We start from the raw sequence: 18863 nt of genomic DNA, 5'->3' as shown, positions 1-18863 counted from the left end.
AGCAGCATTCAGCTCTCATTTCTGACTGACCTTTTACTTAGGCCCAGGGCAATGTTTTCATCTCTGACAAACTTGACCACTGCTAGTTTCTTAAGAGTGTCTGTCCTTATGAAAAGGGATTTTGCTGCCTGTGTCATAATGATCTCTAATACCCGATAAACTGCAAACAATAGGGGCATTTTGGGGGGATGCTGAAACAAAAAGGCGTCTGCAATTCTGAGGCAGTGCTAAACTGGGGCACGTAAAAAAGTTATAGCACGTGGAATGCTGCGCTCGCAGCTCCCATCAGGAGGGGGGAGAACTCGACGGTCCTTACAATGAGCTATTATTTTAAGGGCACCATGGAACCATGTAATTGCAGCCCTTTATAAAACCATAAGAATGTGTCAAACATTGTACGGACTCAAACTGTCTGGGCATGAATGTTAGACCAAAAATTTAATAAATAAAGAGGTCTTCTTAATCTGATCAAGTATTTAAAGAAAAAATTGAAATGAGGCAGATTTCATCATTATATAACAACTTCATGGGTTTATTTGTGGTGTTCAAAATGTTCAGTAGAGGAATTCTGCCTGTATATATTTTTGTTTGTCCAGATCCACAGACTTTAATTTTTGTGGAATTTGTAGATTAAAAAAAAATTACAAAATTAGTGCCATATACATTATAGAAAATATTAAAAAGAACCAATAAGGTAGCAGCCACCTATAATTTAATCATTCTGAGACAGTCATGGAGATTTTTGATGAATGATTTGTAACTGTTTTGTGTGTGTGTGTGTATGCCTATGTGTAAACAACATTTTTAAGTCAGTTAACCTGCTTTGTGTTCCTACTTACATGATGAAGTTTCCCCCTCATTTAAGAGTTTTATAAAATATGGACTTCATTCACTGTATTGTATCCATCTATATGGCGGCAATTCCCCTCCCCACCCCAAGGACATTTGTAATGTTGGAGATATTTTTGCTTGTCAGAACTGGCATTGGGGGGAAGGCGCTACTGGCATCTACTGGGCAGAGACCAAGGATGCTGCTAAATATCCTATAATACACATGCAACCCCACAACAAAGAAGTACCTGGCCATAGGGTCAGTCATGCTGAGATAGAGGAACCTTGAACTTATATGGCTCCTTCATAATTAATTGAATGCATTGCTTTCTATTAGATATTTGTTTCCGATATTTTGTTATTAGAGATTAATGGTTGGCACACTTTCTGTAAAGAGCCAGATAGTAAATATTTTAGGCTTTGGAGATTATAAGGTCTATTACTCAACTCTGCTCTAGTATTGTAATAGCTTGAAAGCAGTCGTATACTATATGTAAATGAATGGGTGTGGCTGTGTCCCAATAAAACTTCATTTACAAAAATAGGCGGTGGGCACTAGGGTAGTAATTTGTCCACTTTTGTTTTAGGCAATGCTCTGATGTACCTCTGTGTTCTTAAGTCTTTGCCCTTAGATCTGATGATTTCCTTAGAAAAAGTTCTTGAAAGTGTGAATTATTGGATGAACATGTATGTACCTTTTAAAAGTTTATATCAATTTATTTTTTTTCTCACTCACATCATATGAGATTGTTTATTTAGTGAGGCTTATTCTGATCCCACTTATGCCACCATCATTCCGTCAGATTTGGAACTACCTCCTGGAATGTGGAGTGTGAAAGGTAAAGCAGGGTTTGCCAATTTAAATGCCTTCAGGAGTCAGGCAGATTAATGAGTAAATCAGGCCAGTTATCAGTGTCAGAATAAGGAGTGGTAGGAATGTAGCAAAATGAGGAACAAGTGTTCCTTCAAAAGAGGGAAGCTGCTTCTCAACCCTGCCCCTTGCTGGCCCGCTAGAAGGTGGTTCATTGTTGCCAGATCTTCTATTTTATCCAGAGAAACCAGAAATCCAAATTTTTGTATGATAACTCTAGTTTTTAATTAAATACTCTGTAGGCAATAAGGCATACCTGTGGACTGTGCCCATAGGCCACCAGCTTGAGGACTTCTGCTTTAACTGTGACTTATCAAGGGGTCTACAGTTTAGAGATGGAGACAGATCTCCAGGATCCTGGCACTAAGCATCGTGGATGAGAGCTATAAGAGTTGGCAACCTTTGGGTCTGCCCTCATAGAAAAGGAAGCTTTATAACTCAGATTAGGGAGGTGCACTGTGAATCAGCGGCCTGGCTCGGAGATATTACCTCCAGAGATTTCTGAATTAGTTAGGAAGAGTGAGGGTCTACCACTTCTCCATCTCCTCAGGACACTTCTGGAGGCTTCAGGATCCTAGCCTCCAACCTGTACAAGGCCCTACACAATCTGACCTTTTGTCCTTAGTTTCTAGTCTCCCCACTCCTTCATGCATTTCAGCCACACTGCCTTCATTCAGTCACTGATTATCCAAATGTTTGCTGAGCCCCTACTCTGTGCCAGGCCATGTGCTGGACAAAGTAGAGCAAGGTATGTATGGGGATGGAGAGCACTGGCAGGGTGGGAGTTGGGGTCTCTAAGTTCTTAGGATGGTTGTGGGAGATAAGGTCAGAGAGGTCATGACCCCAGGGTGGAGGGGGAAGGGGGCACATTAGGCTGGAGTCTTCAAAGTTTGCTGTGCATAAGAATCTATCTGGAGAACTTGTTAAAACATAGATTTCTGATCCTCACCCAGAGATTCTGATTCGTTAGCTCTGAGATGGGGCCCAAGAATATGCATTTCTAACAAGCCCCATAGGTAGTTCTGGTTTAGGGACCTGTAGGCCATTGTAAGTAGTTTGTTTTCTCTCAGACATAAATAGGGAGCCATTACAGAGGGGTTCTTTTTGCAGATGAGTGACATAATCTGACATATTTTACAAGGATCACACAGTGTATTGAACACAGGGTGCAAAAGAGCACAGACAGAAGTAGCTGGAAGAGTCAAGAGGCTTTCAGTCATCCAAGTGAGAAATCGTGGTGGCCCGGATCAAGTGGTAACAGTAGAGATGGTGAAAAATAGTTAAATTCGGGATATATTCTGAAAAGGAAGCCAGTACTTCTTGATGGAGTAGATGTGGGGTGTGAAGGAAAGAAATGAATCAAAGATGACCAAGGTTTTGGAAATGAGCAACAAGGTTGAACGAGATGAAGGTCAATTTTTTGGTAATTTCATATGTTTCAACCTAATGGAAGAATGGGGGTACCATCTGCTACGATGGAGAAGACCATAGGGGGAAGAGGAAGATGGACACTTTAAGTTTGAGATGTCTGCAGTCCTCCCAATGGAATAAGCAGGTGGAGCTGAGTGTGGAGTTCAGGACATCTAAACAGAGTGTTTAAATCCAGTGTTTAAATTAGGTCACCAGGGCTGTGCGTGCAGAGAGAGGAAATCAAGCTCTGAGCCTTGAGGCGTTCTGACATTTACGAGGGAGAGAAGAGGAGAAAACTCACAAAGGCCACTGAGAAAGAGGCAGGAAGAAAACCAGGCGAGTGCGGTCAAGAAGCAGCCAAGGAAAGAATGTGTGTGAAGAGCCTCCTTGCAGTTCCCTGAGCATGGGAGGCTTCCTCACACCTGAGGACTTTTGTACTTTGCTGGGTTTCTCTTGCCACCCATCTGCCTGGCTCATTCTCTTCCCCAACTTCAGGTCTGTGCTTAAATGTCGTCTTCTGGGTGAGCCTTGCCCCAAACAGCCTGTGTAAGATGAAGACAGTTGCCTGGCATCTGGTTGGTACTCAGACAGTATTTGGTGAATGAATGTGAAGATATAAGTCTTTTGATCGGGGCAGAAGTCCAGGTGTAAACGTGTTAAAGCCTTGCACTCAAGGTGTGGTGTGGTTTGTGGACCAGCAGGGTGGGCATCCCCTGGGAGCTTACTGGAAATGCAGGACCTTAGGCCGCACCCCAGACCTACAGATTCACACAGCACTTAACAAGATCCCAGATGATTTATATAGACATTAAGGCTCGCACCCAGTCCTGTATTTAGTTCTTTTTGTATTTGGTAAGAGGACGACTGGGTATACTCTCTGACGGTAACAACTCAAGATAAGAGGTTAAAACTATGAAAATCCAGAGTCCATAGTTCCTTCTGTATTCAATCAGTTGTCGTCATATGATCTTTAAAAATTGTGAGGAGAGGCTTTCAAGAATACTTTGTAGCCTAGCCAAGTGATTTCTTAGTTTTATTTTGAATTGACCTAAGCTAGGAATGAACATATAAAATGCACAGCATCAGGTACATGGTAGACAATTTTGAGTGAATGAATGCTAATTGTTTTCTGTGTTTTAAAAAATCTTGGTACTTATGACATATCATAAGTAGGAGGTAATAAGCATATCCTGTGTTCTTATGTCCAGTTATATGGAAAAGCAACTATAAAATTATTTATACATATACTATTTCTCTTTAGAAAAACCACCTCATTCTTCAAACCTTGCTAAAGCTTCAACATAATAGGAAAGCTGAATTCTAGATTGGTAAAACTTTCTTACAGAGCACTGGTTGACATTTTCTGTAAACAGTAGATATTTTAGGCTCTGGGGGCCACATGGGCTCTGATGCTGTAGTGTGGGCTCAGCGTGGACAACATGTAAACGAATGGACGGGGCTGTGTGCCAGGAAGCTTTATTTATGCACACTGAAATTTGGATTTCATAGAATTCTCATGTATCATGAGATATCATTCTGCTTTTGATGGTTTTCAACCATTGAAAAATATAAAATCTATTCTTAGTTTCTAGGCCATACAAAAACAGGGAACAGGCCTGATTGGGCAGGTGGGCAGATCCCTGTGATAGAGAAAAGGACCTGGGCATATCAACCTTGGTCACTTCTGATTTTCTTTTATTTAAGTACTCATTGTTTTTGCTTTTTGTTTGCATATGACTTTTTAAAATTGAAGTATAGTTGATTTACAATGCTGTATTAGTTTCAGTTGTACAGCAAAGTGATTATTATACATATGTATATATCTGTTCTTTTTCAGATTCTTTTCCAGTATAGGTTATTACAAGATATTGACTATAGTTCCCTATGCTGTACAGTAGGACCTTGTTGTTTACCTGTTTCATATATAGCAGTGTGTATCTGTTAATCCCAAACTCCTAATTTTTCCCCTCCCACCCCTGCTTTTCCCTTTGGAAAACCATAAGTTTGTCTTCTATGTCTGAGAGTCTGTTTTCTTTTTTGTAAATATGCTCATTTGTATCATTTTTTTAGATTCCGCATACAAGTGATATCATATGGTATTTGTCTTTCTCTGCCTGACTTACTTTACTTAGTATGATCAACTCTAGGTCCATCCATGTTGCTACCTATGGCATTATTTTATTCTTTTTAATGCCTGAGTAATAGTCCATTGTATATATATACAACATCTTCTTTATCCATTCATCTGTTGATGGACATTTAAGTTCCTTCCATGTCTTGACAATTGTAAATAGCGCTGCTGTGAACATAGAGGTACATGTATCTTTTCAAATTAGAGTTTTCGTCTTTTATGGATATATGCCCAGGAGTGGGATTGGTGGATCATACGGCAACTCTACTTTTAGTTTTTTGAGAAACCTCCGTACTGTTCTCCATAGTGTCTACACCAATTTACATTCCCACCAAAAGTATAGGAGGGTTCCTTTTCTACACACCCTCTTCCAGCATTTATTATTTGTCTGCATATGATTTTGATTCTTCTGTCTTAGGTCAGGATTCGTATTCTTGTTGTCCTTCTTTTTTGCTAGGGAGACCTTTGTACAGGTTGTACAGCAAACACGACTGAGTGAGAACATGTGTTCTGGACTGGTGTTTTCTTTCGTGGTAGTGTTATAATTGTGGGACTGAAAAGAATCTTGGCACCTCTCAGATGTGACCCTGGGCAAGACTTTGCTCAAATTATTTCAGAAAGCTAGCTTCCTTTGTTTCACCATTTTCTCAGGGATGGCGATTGCATCATTGACCATCTCTGTACATAGTCCTTTAAAAAACAGTATGAAAAGAATAGTGGTTTGGGCGTGGTAGTGGATAACAATTGATTGAATTATAATCCTTTTACTATTTCTTCAACTTACTGAGCAAAAGAACACATTCTCTCTCTAAACACAAAATGAGAAATCTAAATACTTTGTTGACTTGTTAAAAAAGTAAAATCAATTCTAAACTAAAAGGATTATGGGAATCTTCGCTCAATTTTATTTTTATTCTGGTTTACAAATAGTAGAGGGAATAGAAGGACAGTGAACATCAGGTGGGGATATTTTTTCCTGCAGTGAATTCTTTTGTCAGCCAATTTGATAGTATCGGCAGGCACCATCTTACACTGATGTGCTCCAGGATCTCTTTAGAATGAAACTGCTGGAAAATAACCTGTCAGTGTCACCTGGGAAGTGGCGAAGCTAAACTGTGACAATTAGAATGTGATTTATTCCAGTTCTTTTGCTATCAATTCAGGATCTGAATGAAGAAAGGAAAAAGGGCAAGGAGATAGTAGTAGTAATAAAGGAAGAAAAGTTTCAAAGCCAGTGGATTTTTGCCCTTGATCCAGATAGCTAACATACTTTATTTATGTGAAATATAAGTTACGTCAATAAAATACTGTATTTCGATAGAGTAAGAAGTATTCCAGCTTTATTTTGTGGTCTGGGCTTCTAGTGCTCAGCAATCCCCAACTTTTGGTATCCGAATTCTGTGGTATAGTTGGTTTCAAGGTCAAAAACATGAAAAAATTATTAGGAAATCATGCAGATATTTAACACCACATATGTTTTCAGTGGCATGCTTGTTTGGCTATTTAAAAATTAATGAAAGGGAAATCACTCACTAAAAAGCTATGATTTAGGATGGCTGAACACAGAACCTTATATTTATGTGGCTTTGAAAATATTCCGAGGACTGTAGTATAGAGCCTCATAATAATGTTATGAGAAGTCAGGGCAGTTAGTGCTTCCTTCCAGCATCTTCTGGATATGAGGGAAGCAACACACCCAGAGGTTGTGTCACACACCACCACCACACGGTGGGGGTGGCATGGCTAGGATGGGGTGGAGATAATGCAACAGTACTAACTGTTCCAGATCAGTGCTTCTCAAAGCGTCTGAGAGAGCCCTGGGGGTCTCCAAGACTCCTGTAGTTCTGTCAGGTCAAAACTACTTTCATAATAATACCGAGAGGTTATTTTCCTTTTTTCATGCTCATCTCTCACATACAGTACTATGCCATTTCATATTAGGGACTTGAGCATCTGTGGATTTTGCTGTCTGAAGGGGTCCTGAAACCCATCCCCATGGATTCTGAGGGATATCTATATACAGAAGAGTTTTACAGAGGCTACATGATGTGTTAAAATGTCATTGTTCTAATGGCCAGTGGTCTATGTGCTAGTGGATAATCTTATGTTTTAAAAATCTCTTAGTTTTAATTCCTACGATGAGAAATATGGATAGATACAACCTGCATAAACACAAGAAATTAAAACAGTCTAAAAGGGTCCTAGGACAAAAAAGAAAGTTTGAGAATTGCTGTTTGAGATAGGTTGCTAAGCCTGGTAGAGGTGTGATTTCATTTAATACTGAAAACACCTCTAAGAGGCAGGTTCTCTTGTCATTCCCATTGAGCACATGATGTGATGAAGGCCTGGAAAGGTTAATGGCTTGCAGAAGGTCATAAAAGTAGTAAGCTGCAAAGTCTGAATTTGAACCCAGGTTTCAACTTCTTAATTCTTCTGTTGACTGTGCTGTCAGGCATGATATCCCTGTCAGAGAAGCACCGGGAGTGCTTGGATTTGATGCTAAGTTCTCAGAAGAGGAACTAACTTCTTAAAACCTAGGCCATCCCCCCCCCCGCAGGGAATGTAGATAGGAAGATTCTCCTGTGGGCATTATAGAGCAGAGACCACATTCTACTGGCTTGTGGGCTGAGTCCAGCCGACAGATTTGTTTGATTTGTCTTCTACAATATGAAAAATCAAACAATTTGGTGTCATTTTTGTAATCTGGGAGATTTCATTTAAAAAACAAGTTCAGATTGCCAACTAAATTGAAAAATTGGAAGGTCTAGCTAGACTGGAATAGTTTTCCCATATGGCCACAATCAGTTGCAGATTATGTTAGCTCTTCCTTTTAGATGAAATATCCACCCTCTAGTTTGCCCCAGGCCTCACCACTCCCTATTGCACACCACAGATCATGACCTCATTTATGTTACCTGTTTTAGGTGTTTGGAGTGGAGACATCTGGGTATGTTCCGTCTTCTCCATACTGTTTATAGCCAATCTGTTCTCAACTTACTTAAAAAGACACTGACAGTAAAACGGCAAAAATACATCCCACTCTGACTACCCCAACCTGGTTGTAGTAAAGACCTCACTGACAATGCCAAATAGAGAACAAGTTGCTTTTTTCCTTACTGAAGCTTAAAATTCTGATTCATTAAAAATAAGGATCTGCCAGTGAATTAACATTTATTTTTAAACGTGCAGCCCCTTATGTTTAAAGTGTAATCGTGAAATAAGCACATTACACCCATTGCCCTCATTTTATGTTTATTTTAGAAATGTCTATTGTCCTCATCATTATCGTGTCTGGACCCTTTATGAAACTTAAAATGTCTCTGTGAACCTCTGTGTGCATGTTAGATCAGTCATTTGAAACAATTTGAGGTTGTCAACTAAAGGACTTCATTATCCTGGGCATTTGGATGGAATTATTGAATTTCAAATTCTTGTGCTTAAAGTATCTCGCCAATTCAGTAGTGCATATCAACCGTTATCATAATTTTTAGATATATATTTGTTTGCCTTTTATCTTCCTTTGCTTCCCCCCAGACTCTCAGGGTCATAAACCTGGCAATTACATCTACTTGCTCACAATGTGTATTCTGTGCCTTGCACAGTGTTTAGCACATAATAACAGTAAATAGTGGAATGAATAAGGAAATCTGTAAATGCATCAGTTGTGTCTATGATAACTCTTATTCTTCTCTAGCCCCAAGAATTATATTAAAAGATTTTTTAGTGAAAATTTTTATGCTTCCTAATTTGAGGATTAAATTGGAGAGATGTGTATTTCTTATTTTTCACATAAATATATATCCAAAACTGCCTCTGTATGTATGTATTTTTCCTTTTCTATTTAGAATAGCTCCCCCTCTTCCTGATGCAAGGTCAGTAGGAAATTTATATATCTGTCCAGTTAAGAATAAGATGCACATTGAGACCAGGATGCAAGATGAGGCTGTTGAACTTGAAAGTTCATCAGAGACTCCCCCATACTAAAAGACACTCTTTCTGCATTTGGAAGGGCTGAGTTATTCGGCCATTAGAAGAGTCTCATGTGTAGCTTTTAGGCAATGTTCTCCAAAGGGGGCATCTAGCTTTTAACCTATTGCTGAAAGAGAAATACCATTGTCTATTAATACTACTGGAACTAAAGATGAATAGTGAATTGGCCTTGATCTGACAGTGAGTTTGACTTTGATAGCTCATCCCTTAAAAAGGTTCTTTTATATTTATGAAAAAATAGTATGACGTCAAGCTGGGTGGGGTGCAGGGGGGTTGATATCAATATTTAAGAGCAAACTCGTAGGGCTTCCAAAAAAAAGCTCTTTGTGTGAACTTTTTTTTTTTACATGCATAACTAATTAGCTTAGGTTATTATAAGCAGGGCTGCTGTGATAAAGTTTCCGGTGGTGTCTCGGGATACCTTGTTTATAGTACTTTCTCTATGCCAGTCTACGAATCGGAGTTGCAGAAAGTAGAGGGAGCGAATAGTCTACCGTTATTTGTTGGATTGGGGCCACCTAAAACGTGGTTATGCTGGAAATGCTAGAATATAATCACTATCAGGTGAGCTTTATTCTTATATTTAGTCTCTGAAATGTAATCAATAAATTGAGCGTTTCACCTTTTCATGTTATTGTAGTAGACACAGTTTTCAATAAGTACATGTCTTCCCGTTTAATGCTGTTTATTGTTTGATACCATAATCAGTAATTCAATGCAGTTTTGAATAAAGTAAATATTAGTAGGATTTTTTTTCCCCTGGTGCATGGCTGTGCTCTCTCCATGAGCTCCTGTTCATGGCTCTAAGATTAAAGTGTGTTTATCAAGGAAAAAGTGACTAAATTGAGTATCATTGATTTTTTTTTTAAAGTTCTTATTCTCTATTAATGTCTATAAGAAAGAAGGGAAAAATAATGTTGGTGGCTTAATATTCATGCCTTCAAAAACACATACATAGAAGTGCTATGTGTTTGAAAGAAACTGCTTAATGGGGAATTGCTTTTTATGTTGAGTTTAAGATCTTAATTAAAATGTTGAACAATCATGTCCAAATGCAAGTGGGAGGAACTGATCCACAACCAGTTGATTTAATCATCCGAATGTTTCTGTTTCCGTTCTACAACCGCTTTATAGTTGTTCCTTAAGGAGGGTTTTTTGTGTTTTTTTAAAACAGAAAGCGGTTCTGTTTGCCAAGGAAAACTGAAATGAATCAAGTTATGCGCCTTCTTCTAGATTGTTGTTTTGATCTTAACAAACTCTTTCAGGTGTGTTGGGGAAATTTTTGCCCTACAGATAGTGGCAAATTTTTAGTCCTCAGACATGAGAAGAAGGGCACAAGGTTTTAAAGAGATGATGGACCGCCAGTTAGCAGGGAAATAGGGCAGAGTACTACCCCAAATCCTAAGGGTTAGCCTTGAAACTTCAGTAGTATCAAAATCCATCAGCACGGTGCCTGGTACCTAACAGGGGCTTAATAATCTATTCTCTTGGTGGACTGGCCCGTCTCATGCTTGTGCCCGAAAGAAGAGCTGTCCGAAACTCACCAATAACAGCGCTCTCTTCTCTTCCCTCCGTGGCTATGTTCAGGTGCAGACCCACCTCGAAAACCCCACCAAGTACCACATACAGCAAGCCCAAAGGCAGCAGGTAAAGCAGTACCTTTCTACCACTTTAGCAAATAAACATGCCAACCAAGTCCTGAGCTTGCCATGTCCAAACCAGCCTGGCGATCATGTCATGCCACCAGTGCCCGGGAGCAGCGCACCCAACAGCCCCATGGCTATGCTTACACTTAACTCCAACTGTGAAAAAGAGGTAATTCATGTCTCCTCCCCTCTCCTTTTTCTCACACTGAATGACTGTCTGTTGGATCTCCCTCCCGCACTTGACCGTGGACTCCAGTCTGTCCGCGTGGCCACCTTCGCTGGCCATTGTCCCCGATTCCCCATTCTAGCTGTCACCCTCCAGCCTCTTCTCCCTGTCACCACCCCCGGGTTATTGGGTTATGGCTCCTGGCAGGGGACCTGGCCCCCTCAGAGCAGAACCCAGACGCGAGGCTACTTTTTCTTCCACCCCGTTTCTGCTTCGTTAGCTGAGTGTTCTCTTCCATTCCTTTCCGTTTACGGAGCAGTGAAAATGCAAGGAGAGACGGAAAGGTGGAAAAGGGAGAGTAAAAATAGAAAAGGTGTTGGACAGGCGGTTTAGAAGTTCCGCTTGCTGTGAACGTCTGGGATGTTATTTTTATTGCTCCCTGAGTTGGAAAGGAAAAAAAAAAAGCACAGAGTGTGCATGGCTGGATTGGAAGAATATAGCACATGAAAATCTAACAGAAAAGCAAAGATTTCCTTGCTGGGTGAATTCGGTTTCCTAATAAAATTGCCACTGCTGGTGAAATCTGCTTTTTGTAAAGGCTGGGTTGGAGACAAGACTCAAATGTACCTCAAGCTAATTATTGCATCAAAATTTGAAGCATACCTAACAGGAGGGTTGTGATTTAATATGTTATTTCCAAATATGAGATGATGAGCTTCATTTTAGTGGATTTTGTCCTCTGAAATGTTCATGTGATTCAGAGGTGACTCTTCTGAAGTTTGGTTGATTTTAATTTCTAGAGGGACTAAGTCTTTTCCCTTTTGCCCAAACCAACCATCTTATTCTTCTCTGTCCATGTTTGTCATCTGTCAAGCTGATTTGCTGGAAGAAGTTCTTCCTTCATTATTTTGTTTCTCGGTCAGGTTACACTTTATCAGAAAGCTTAGTTCATCTTGTTGCCGCTCCATCAGCCTCATGTGAATATGTCATTGAAAAGTCATTTGCAAATCCAGATCATAGGCTGATTTTGCTTGTGTTTTTGCAGGGATTTTATAAGTTTGAAGAACAAAACAGGGCGGAGAGCGAATGCCCAAGTATGAACACGCATTTACGAGCGTCGTGCATGCAGGTACTGAATGACTCAGCAGCCCAAAGATGTAACGCTCTGTAATGAGGATCTATATTTGTGGCTAATCACACTTTCCTGATGACTTAAGGGTTTTTTTTTCCCCCATTGATTTTTTTTTTTTTAATTGAGGAAGCTATGAACAGAACTATTTTCTTCATAATGTCTCATGATTAAAAAATTACTAGGGAAATGATACTTAAAATGCATTTTTCCCTGAGTTGCTGTAAGTCATTAAACTGCTTAAAATACATAAATTTTAATAAAATAGAATGTAAACTGCTGTACTTCATTTAGATAGCATCATCAAAATATGCTATACAAATTTATAGGTTAGCAACTTTGACAGGATATTTGTAAAACCAAGATGTGTGTGTGTGTGAGATCTATATATTGTTTTATAAAATGGAATCTCATGGAAAATATATTTTGAAATTTTATTCATTTAATGATAAATCATGGATATTTTCCCAAATAATGAAAAGTTCTTCTATGACATCCTACTTAATGGCTATATAAATCATGCTATACCCATTTATTAATATATTTATGTATTTTTAATGTGTATATACATATATGAGAAAGAAGAATAAGAAACAAAAAAATTCTTATTTTTTTTGCTTTTCTCTACTGCCTTTTATCAACATGTATGACTCTTTTCATAAGAGAAAAAATTCTCTCATAGCAAGCCCACTAAGTTCATTTCCCTAAAAATAAAATAAAAAATTTACGAAGAAAGGTTGCTCATAAGTCTTCTGGCCCATTTTCCAGTTTACCAACTCATTTAGAAAATCATCTCTTAAAAACAAGCAAACGAAACAGGTACAACTGGTGTACCTGGAAAGGAAACAGTGTGCTGACAGTTATTCAAAACTGACCTCCAATTATTCTCAGGGGTCACTTAATGCCACTCATTTTTTGAATGTTTACTGTATTCTTGGCACTGTGAGCTCTTTATATGGTTTGTCCTGAAATCTCACAAGAATCCAATAAGGCCATGAGTATTATTACCCCCATTGTACAGATTGGGACACTGAGGCTCTTAAAGATTAAGGGTGTTACCCCAATCCAGAAAGTGGGAGAACCAGGATTCCGGCAAGCCCCATGATGTTGGAGCCTGTCTTCTTTAATTAGAAAATGGCAAAAAGACACAAAGGAGCATCCCTCTGAGTTCTGAGATTTCATTGTGTACTTGTGAAGGACGATTAAGACCCAAGCGTGTGTGCACACGCACACCAAGTAGCTCAAATATATAAGGTGTTTGCGAAGAAATGTTTTCACAGACTTGTCTTTGCAACTGCTGCAATGCACATGTAATCACTGTTGTTTATTATCATAACTAATGTTTTGGTACTACAGGAATAAAATTGATCTAGAGGGAATGTCAGCTCCACGACTGTAATGATAACCTCGTCCTGGTGTACTCCTCTGGGAGTGCCAAGCACGCTGGCAGCTGTACGAGGAGAAACTTATTTTACAAGTCCTTGTAAGATTAGTGCAGGGATACCCAGTGGCCTGGGAGCCACAGTGCCCCACACACCCCTGTGGGAGCAAAGGGCTGAATTGCCATCTGTGGTTTTTTATTCCAAGGAGGGTGTGGGAAAGGTACAGGGCATAGTCTTTAGAGGAGAAAAGGAAAAGGCAGCTGTCATTCAAGATGAAATTTCCTGGTTCATCTTTCTTGTTTAAGGCAGGCAGTTTTGCATAAAAGTTCAGAGCATGGTTCAAACTGTGGCTCTAACCCTTCTCTGAAGTGTGACTTTGGGCAAGTTGCTTCTCATATATCTCACCTGGAAAATTGCTATAATAATAGCACCTACCCTGATAGGGTTATTGTCAGGACAAATCACCTAGCCCATAAAAAGTCCTGCGCCCAGTGTCTGGCACCTAGTAATCACTCACTAAGTGCTGGTTGCGTATGTCATCCTCATCACCCATTAGTGTTAATGGTCTTCAATAATATTCTTATTTGGGGAGGAAGAGGACAGTTACCTTTTAGAATCTAACTAAAGAATGTTATTGCTTTGGGTCAGGAAAGACCATGGATTTCTTTTTGGGTTGCTTTGCACAGTTTTTGCTTATATCTGTCTGTTTTCCATTGCCTTTTTCCTTCAGATGGATGATGTAATCGATGACATCATTAGCCTAGAATCAAGTTATAATGAAGAAATCCTGGGCCTGATGGATCCCGCCTTGCAAATGGCAAATACGGTATCGGTGATCTTTTTTTCTAAAAGAAAATCTTGTGACATTATTTCCAGTGTTTTCTCCCTTCTCCTGAATTTTCAGTTTATCTTTGCAAGTGATTCACTGAGAAATGTATTGATGATGAGGCAGAGAAGTATCTCAGGATCACAAATAAATGACTTAGACATCAGAAATTAAGAATTTCTCATGAGTTTATCAGTAACCCCATGATGAAGCTCTGCATTCCCTGGAGTCCAAGTCCACTTTCAGTAGCACGTTAGATCTTCCAGTTGCCTTTGACATGTGATGCCCAACTTAGGACACTGCTGCCAAGGGAAATACTCTGCACTGTGTTATTTACAGTGGTTTTCTAGTTGGCCTGAAAAGTTAATGCACTTTTTAAAGGAGATCCCTTATTATTCACAGGTGATAGAGTGACATTCAAGTTACCCTTCTTCAACAGCAGATTTATTCCAATTTTAGTTAATTAATCAGGGGTCATATTTGCTCTTCTCTGTCACTTATTCCTCTCTGCAGTTTGGAGCCTTGCTTGTAGAGTTCATTTTCTTTCACTCCTTCCATTTTTGTCTTATTTGGTCCTTGCAGAAATTCCTTGGGTCATTGCCCTCCATTTTAGGGTTAGGAAAAGTTAGCTTGTGTTGCCCTAGATTACACATCTCGGATGTGTCAGAGCCAGGACTCCTCGGTACATCTTTGAAGGCCTAGTCCCATCCTTTTCTGTTTTCTATACGAGCAATGCCATGAGACTATCATATTCTTTAGTAATTAGTTTTTAAAAGACTAACTTCCTTGATGGTAAGGGGGTAAAAGGGAGTTGTTATTAATGGGTATAGAGATTCAGATTTGCAAGATGAAAAAGTTCTGGAGATGTGTTGCCCAACAATGTGAACATACTTAACACAATTGAACTGTACACGTATTGGATTGGCCAAAAAGTTTGTTCGGGTTTTCCCAGAAAACCCAAAGGAACATTTTGGCCAACCCAATAAAAATAGTTAAGATGGGAAATTTCAGGTCATATGTTTTTTACCCCACATACACACAAAAAAGTTTTAAAGACTAAATTCCAATAGTAAATTTCCTTGGGAAGGGAATGTGGTAGCTCTTACTTATTTATACTGAAATCCCTAGAAAACCAATTTTTTATAGTTAAGTGTTCTTATCTATCTTGATCCAGTCCTTTAAGTCACTTACTTGAAGTCTTGAGGGTTAAGGATGACTCCCCTCGAAACCTCTAATCTTCTTCTGGGATCCTTAGTTTTGTCAATTTACTGTCCATTTAAACCCACCCCCTCATTTTGAAAGAGCTAAATATTCTTTCTGACAAATGTTTCCGTGCCAAACTCTTCCCAACTTCTTTGAGCCCTTGGTGGGCTTCTGTGGAACCCTCTTGCTTCCAACTTTTGCGCATCCCGTGAGGCAGACTGCACTTGTCTCAAAAGAACTTTGCTGATGAGGGTGGTCGTTTTTCCAGTGGCATCAAGTGGATACCTGAGCACACTCAAGAGGACTGTAGAATTGGCATGATTTTTAAATATTATTCCTTTTTAAATTTTTCCCCAAAGGTGAGGACCTTGGGTGTCACCTGATCCAACCTAGTACTCAATGCGTTAACCTCCTCTTGCATATCCTTTGTATTCCCCACCAAAATATCAGGCATTTGGCTTCTTAAAAGCCTCCAGTGGAAAATATGCACTTACTTACAAGTGAAGCAGTAAAGCACAATGGTTGGGAGTTGAAGATTTATGATCAGACCTGGATTCAAATCCTGAGTCTGCCATTTACTGTCTGACCTGGCACATTACTTTGCTTCTTAAAGCCCTCCATTTCCCCGTCTGTAAAATGGGACTGATCACTGTTTCTACCTCACATGGTCATCTCATAAAGTGTGTACAGCATTTAGCGTTGGAAACATAGCTTGTACTCAACAATATCTAAATTATTAAATGTAATGTATTATAGTTTCAAATAATTTTGATAGCATTTTTTCTGGGTGTTATTCACTCAGCACCTGTAATGTGTGAAGCTCTACGTTAGAATAATATCATACTCGATAATGGAAATATTTCTCATAGTGAGTCTCTCTGTGAATTCCACATGTGGGTCCCAGTTTGCCTCATGGAGAACTCGTCCTTGTGACAACCCTTCTGGAGATGTGACCTTTAGGCTGATAACCCACGTCTCCTCAGTCAGTCTACATTAGAGTAGACATCCTAGTCTCTCATTATCCGATTGCTCCTGAACTCATTTTAAGATCGATTTAGAATTTATTAAAGACCTCATATGTGACCAGTGCTGGGTAAGGTGCCGTGGATGCAAATGACTCAGGTCTCCTTCCTGGTCTCATTGGGCTTACAAGTTTAGAAGAGGAGACCACTTCAGACCTTGAATGGAGAAGGATAATTCAGAAGCAGAGAGGCCATCTCAGGGGAGTTCCCAGATAGGAAAGAACCCCCAGGTAGACTTTAATTAATTCCCAGTCAGGAGAGGAGTAACCTGCAGCCTCGCTCAGGAGTCACTGACTTTGTCCCAGCATGCATTTCTCTTCTGTGTTCCCCCGCACCAGAGCTTTCCCACAACAAACTATTTTAGCATTTTACTACGGGCAGAAAGACTGTAACATAGAGGTTTGGAACACAGACTCTGAGCCAGACATCTGAGTTCAATACATACTCTGGAGTGAGTTATTTGTCTTCCCTGCCTCACTTTCCTTCTCTGGAAAATGGGGACGATAGTAGCATCTAAAACAATAGAATCCATGTGAAAATTATAAGAGTTAATCTACAAAAAAACATTTAGGACAGTCTTGCCTGACATGCTCTCACTGAATGTTACTAGCTCTTGTTCATGATAAATTTGGGTTTTAATTGTCAAAATTAAATAACAAAGGCACTACAACTTACTAATGTTTTAATTTTTTTTTCCCCACAGGGAAGTTTAAACTGAATGTCCTTTACATTGGGCATTTTTCCTTTTATTTGATTCTTTGAAATGGTCTATTTCAAGTAAACTACTTTAAAAAATAAAGTGGAAGGAACACTTAGAGAGGAAACTATCCTAAGGGAATTGGAGTCTAGAAATAACTATTCTGAGAGCACAAGGGCTCTCTTGTACCATCACAAACAAAGAATAAAAGTCCCAGTTTACTTGTGCTAACAGTACTCAATTGATATTCAGAGAAGGGGACCATCCAGAGAGAAAAAATAATAACATTTTACAATTATCATTTACTTGGAAAAATATTCATTTTGGTAGAGCACTGAAGAACTTGATTCAGACCAAGTTTAGGGCACATACTCACGTGTGTCTACCTTCTCTTTATTTGTCCTAATTAGGTTGCGGCTTTCATCTGTCCATTGTGTAGCTTGTGCACTGGAAGTGAAATCTTGTCCATCAAGTTAATGTGCTAGATAAAAACCCAGCAAAGACACAATATATCCATGTTAACAGAAGATGCCTCTTCCTATTCCTTAGCTCCAAAGGTGTTATTTTGACCTAATTTTGATGTTAACCGTGTTTATGAGGGGATTTTTCTAATTCAGACGGGGAACCACAGAATCATTTCTTAAATTTGCATGGCTAGGAGACTCATTTCTAATTAGAAAGCCATATTATTTTAATCAGCCTTCCTCTGAGTGGCTTCAACAAGTCACAGTCATTAATACAAAGAGCATAAGCCATCATTTACAGCAGAGTCTTTCAAACCTTGGTACTATTGACATTTGAGATGGACAATTCTTTGTTATGGAGACTGTCCTGTCCATTGTAGGATGTTTAGCAGAATCCCTGCCTTCTACCCACTGGATGTCATTCGCACCTTGCCATCCCACTGTGACAACCCAAAGTGTCTCTAGATGTTGACGAATGTCCCCTGGGGAAAGGGGCAAAATCATCCCCAATGAAGAAGATTTAGGGTAGTGAGTGGTCACTTTAGCTCTGCAGATCCCCTTATTTCTGTGCTTAGATCTGCATTGCGGTCCAATAAATTGGTGCAGTGGTCAACGGGATGCTTGGCAATTAACATGGCAGACAGTTTTGTTGATCAAAGTGAAAATTAGCTTGACTGTCCAAAAACTGTAGACTGGGTATACGGTACTTTCCAGAAACCTATATTACTACACATAGCAGTTTGTCAGTCACTTAACAAGCAGGTACTCTGTTTCATCTACTTTTTTTTTTTTTTTTTTTTTTTTTGTGGTACGCGGGTCTCTCACTGTTGTGGCCTCTCCCGTTGCGGAGCACAGGCTCCGGACGCGCAGGCTCAGCGGCCATGGCTCACGGGCCCAGCCGCTCCACGACATGTAGGATCTTCCCGGACCGGGGCACGAACCCATGTCCCCTGCATCGGCAGGTGGACTCTCAACCACTGCGCCACCAGGGAAGCCCTGTTTCACCTACTTTTATCTCGTTTACATTTTACAAAACCCTGTGAGATGGGTGATATGATTGCCACTTTTCAAAGAGGGACGTCTCACTTCAGAGAG

General features: G+C 39.7%; 1 protein-coding gene across 9 annotated transcripts in view; it reads left to right on the top strand.

Annotated features, from left to right (window-relative positions):
• Nucleotides 1-18863, top strand: part of MITF (melanocyte inducing transcription factor) — a 223821-nt gene that overhangs the window by 181234 nt on the left and 23724 nt on the right. For 5 of the 9 annotated variants that reach the window (XM_065885702.1, XM_065885700.1, XM_065885703.1 and 2 more), the window contains exons 3-5: nt 10821-11048; nt 12091-12174; nt 14287-14382. In XM_065885702.1, coding sequence (XP_065741774.1) covers nt 10821-11048; nt 12091-12174; nt 14287-14382 — 408 coding nt within the window. Of the gene's footprint in view, nt 1-9764; nt 9798-10820; nt 11049-12090; nt 12175-14286; nt 14383-18863 lie in introns of those variants that run through there. The other 4 variants (XM_065885707.1, XM_065885706.1, XM_065885709.1 and 1 more) reach the window with 3 other exon arrangements.

This window comes from Phocoena phocoena, chromosome 10, assembly GCF_963924675.1.
Source record: "Phocoena phocoena chromosome 10, mPhoPho1.1, whole genome shotgun sequence".
Lineage (NCBI taxonomy): Eukaryota > Metazoa > Chordata > Mammalia > Artiodactyla > Phocoenidae > Phocoena > Phocoena phocoena.
This window is presented reverse-complemented; position numbering and strand designations above follow the sequence as displayed.